The 4,412-nt window shown below is 38.3% G+C and overlaps 1 protein-coding gene across 1 annotated transcript in view; it reads right to left on the reverse strand.

The window, feature by feature from the left end:
* NEK5 (NIMA related kinase 5) overlaps positions 1-4,412 on the reverse strand; it is a 52,810-nt gene that overhangs the window by 14,708 nt on the left and 33,690 nt on the right. Inside the window, 1 exon segment of the mRNA XM_037732549.1 lies at positions 1,406-1,472. Within this exon segment, the coding sequence (XP_037588477.1) occupies positions 1,406-1,472 (67 nt within the window).

The following is a 4,412-nucleotide window of genomic DNA, read 5'->3' on the forward strand; positions in this document are numbered from 1 at the left end:
AAATAAGGCCTCACTATGATGTCAGGCTGGTCTTGAACTCCTGAGCTCAAGCGATCCTCCTGCCTCGGCCTTCCAAAGTGTTTGGATTACAGGTGTGAGCCACTGTGCCACACATATAGTAAACAATTTTTAAAAATTAATTTGACCATTTAAGTAGCTTATTCTAAGTGACCCATATTTTATGCTACCTTTTGAGATATGTAGATTTATTTTAGGAAATGTTAAGTTATAATTGTGATACCAAAGCTTTGTAAAGGGTTAGCAACCCCAGAGCATGAATTATGTAGAAGAATATAACTACAAGTTTTCAGCGGTTTGAAACAAGAGTAATACAAATAGGGTGCAAATCCAGCCCCTCTCAGCCCCAGAATTCTGAGAGTATTTAAGGGTAAAGGTTAACTTTCATTTCAAATAAAATACAACAGTCACTTTTTTTTTTTTTTTTTTTTTTTTTTTGAGACAGAGTCTTACTCTGTCACCCAGGCAGAGTGCAGTGGTGCAATCTTAGCTCTCTGTAACCACTGTGAGCTTCAGCCATCTTCCCGCCTCAGCCTCCTGAGTAGCTGGGACTACAGGCACATGCCACAAAGCCTGGCTAATTTTTGTATTTTTTGTAGAGATAAGGTCTCACTATGTTGCCCAGGCTATTCTTGAACTCCTGGGCTCAAGCGATCTGTCAGCTTTGGCCTCCCAAAGTGCTGGGATTACGGGTATAAGCCATCGTACCTGGCATAGTCACTTTTTTTTAATGTGCAGAAGAATCTTTAACAAAATAGAACCAAAGCACTACAAGGAAATTTGAAGCTCATCTACTCTAAATTTTCTCATTTATAGAAAAGGAAATTAAGGCTCAGATAGGTTGAATGAACTGTCCAAGGTCCCACAGAAGAGACAGAGCCAAGGAAGAATCAGGGCTGCTAAGACTCTGATTCAATCCTGTTCCCATTATTTTCTTTAGCTACTAAAAACTGGGGATTCAGGCCTGGTGCAGTGGCTCACATTCTGTAATTCCAGCACTTTGGAAGGCCAAGACGGGTAGATCACCTGAGGTCAAGAGTTCAAGACAAGTCTGAACAACATGGTGAAACCCTGTCTCTACTAAAAATACAAAAATTAGCCAGGTGTGGTGGTGGGCACCTGTAATCCCAGCTACTCAGGAGGCTGAGACAGGAGAATTGCTTGAACCCAGAAGGCAGAGGTTGCAGTGAACTGAGATGCTGCCACTACACTCCAGCCTGGTAACAGAGCGAGACTCTGTCTCAAAAAATAAAAAACAAAAAATAACTGGGGACTGGCAGAGAGTAGTCTTGACTTTCTGGTGGAAAGAACTTTGACTTGAATATCTGTGAACACAAAAACTATTAGGAAATTCCTAATTGCCTCCCATATTTGTTATTTTACTTACCAATTGCTTTTCCACTTTCAGCTTATATTGTTGAGCTTCAAATTTTCTCTGAAGGTACTCAGCAGGCCTTAGAAAATAAGAATGCTCAGCTTAAGTAGAAATTTTAATGAATCTCAGGCACCAATTTGACATGTAGATTTTCAGTTTAGCAATGAGATTCACAATTCACCAGTGGCTTGAAGTTCCAAGTCCAAAAAGTAGTCCACAGTTACAGAATGTTTACAATGGAAAAGAAAACTTCGGAATCAAGAGGAAAAAGGATAAAGAATAACAAGTGAGTATATAGGAGGGGATTAAACAGAAAAATATTGTTATCCAGTGATTTTTCTTCAGGGCAAGATTCAGTCCTTCCATACGCTGTGGGGAGGAAAACAAATCTATACCCAGAAGTTCTAATGCTTTGTGTAGGTGTCTAATACACAGGTTGTCACTCCTGATTTAACAATGGCTGCATATGTTTCCTGCACCACACACTGAGCTCCCTGAGAGCAGAATGTGTCCCTCCATCCCTTTATCTCTGCACATAAATGCTTAATGAAAAAGGAAATCATGATTTAGCTGTCTCTTCAAATGTTTAAGGTATTTTCCCAGCACAATTTTAATTTTAGTTAAACGATTTTCAAGTTGTATACTCATATTTTATATTTCTTTTTTTTTTTTTTTTTTTTTGCAAAATTTCCTGCAAAACATTTCTGTAATTACTGGTCGCTAACTAAAAACTGCATTTCAGATAATAAGCTTTTTGGAATATGAGTATCTTCTATGGCTCCAAAGACAGAACTGTCATTTCAGAAATAATTCCTTTAGGAAGGAACATCATGATAAGCATCCCCAATTTATGAAGAGGCAAGTAAATAATCAGGGGTTTAGAAATAGGATGAAATGACAAGCTAGTTAAAGTCTTTGAGTCTTAGTTCCTCAGCTGTAAAGTGGGCACGGTACCATTTCAAGGAATTGATATGAGGATTAGAAGAGATTGGGGCTGTGAAGTGCCTGACACACAGGTAGTTCCTGAATCAAATGAGGGTAAATTGTAGCACTCATCTGTCTCAAAAGCCTAACTGGCACGGGTATCAATATCTTCATAAGAAAAATGATTCAGACACCCAGGGACTGTCCAAAATCCAAAAGACATTCTCTCTCTGTCTACCCCCTCTCTACCGCCCACCCCCCCCAAATCCTGTAGAAATTTCTCTTCCTCCATCCCATGGCCTGGAATTGGATCTCCAGCAGAGAGAAGGCTGAGGCCCGGGGAGCATACAAAGAAGAGGGGTTACCAGGCATTGAAGGGGCATCCAGGAAAGAGACGGACCTTCCTGCTGTCTCATGTAAGAGCCTGGGAGATAAAATCAGACGTGGTCAAAATAATTGATAGCTTGACAGCTCTCAAATCTAGGCAACGAGTGGAAGATAATTTTCCCAGTGGTTGAGAAAAGGGAAAGGGATTTTTGTGGTTGCTCCCAGTTCATCTGTAAAATCTCTGTCCCTCACTAATTGAGTCTAACATGGATATTACAATTTGAACTAATGGAAGACTCAACTTTTGGTAATTGTGGAGATAATTAAAAATGTGTTATGAAGATGGATAAAACCACAACAGTACCCAGTATCTTTAAAGATAAAACATCTGTTTTTCCCATTATATGTTTCTGAAGAAATTACTCTCTTTGCATTCTTGCTTATCTCTTTTTCACTATTAATGAGATTACTACCACAGTCTGTTATATTTTTCATAACTCATCCAAAATTTCAATAATAAATAACCATTGTTGCCAAAGTAACAAATTCTAAACCCTGAACAAAAATAATTTGATGACAAAACATTTTTTAAAAAGAACGCTCAGACTCAGGTCTTCAGGCTTGTGTTAGGTGTCAATTATTCAGGACACAGAAATATTGATATCAGTGTAAAAAAAATTGAAAATATTACAGATCTGCAGAAATCTGTTATGGAGTAAATTTTTTGAAAATCTATCATAAGACCAATTTAAGTATACTATTTTCTTTCTAATATGTCCATATTTTGAGAATCCCTAAAACATAAATGCTGAATGAAATATATTTCTCAAAATGTCTCAAATGATCCTTTGATTCTAATCATTCAATTATTAATTCAAATTAGTAACCTCTTTGGAAAATGGACTATATACTACTCTTTTTTTCACCTGCCATATAGTAGAATTTAGTAAAAGGAAGAAAGAACATTAAAAGGGAAAAATAATGGGTCTGTGCCTACAGTTAATGACTCTATGAAAAAGAAAATAAACTAGAACAGACTTGAAAAAGGGTCAAAGGAAAAAGAAGATAGTTTATCAATTACTTATCAATTGTGATAATCTAGTAACACATTTATTACTTTATTCAATTACAAGGCTTTGTTACTTCTGTTACTTCTTTGTTACTTCTAAATTATCACATAGATTATATAATTATAACACTTCTCACAGTATACATAATTCCTACGTAATTTGTAAGAGCGTTTAATTGTTATATGCTTGAGATGTCAACAGATTTGATTTGTGTAATATATATGACATTCTGATGGAAACAAAAACAAAATCTTTCTAAAAAAAAAAAAAAGAAGGGCTGGACATAGTGGTTCATGCCTATAGTCCCAGCACTTTAGGAGGCCAAGGCGGGTAGGTCACATGAGCTAAGTGACTGCCTGGTGAGAAAGTGCCTGAGAATTTGAAGAACAAATGAACAAGCAGGTGTGGGGCTGACCTAGAAAGAGGGCACTAACATGGCCAGGCGCGGTGGCTCGTGCCTGTAATCCCAGCACTTTGGGAGGCCGAGGTGGGTGGATCACCTGAGGCCAGGAGTTTGAGATCAGCTTGGTCAACACAGTGAAACCCTGTCTCTACTAAAAATACAAAAATCAGCCAGGCATGGGGGCGCATGCCTGTAGTCCCAGCTACCGGGGAGGCCGAGGCACGAGAATTGCTTGAACATGGAAGGCGGAGGTTGCAGTGAGCTGAGATCATGCCACCACACTCCAGCCTAGGCA

The sequence above is a fragment of the Cebus imitator genome, unplaced genomic scaffold, assembly GCF_001604975.1.
Source record: "Cebus imitator isolate Cc_AM_T3 unplaced genomic scaffold, Cebus_imitator-1.0 Scaffold453, whole genome shotgun sequence".
NCBI lineage: Eukaryota > Metazoa > Chordata > Mammalia > Primates > Cebidae > Cebus > Cebus imitator.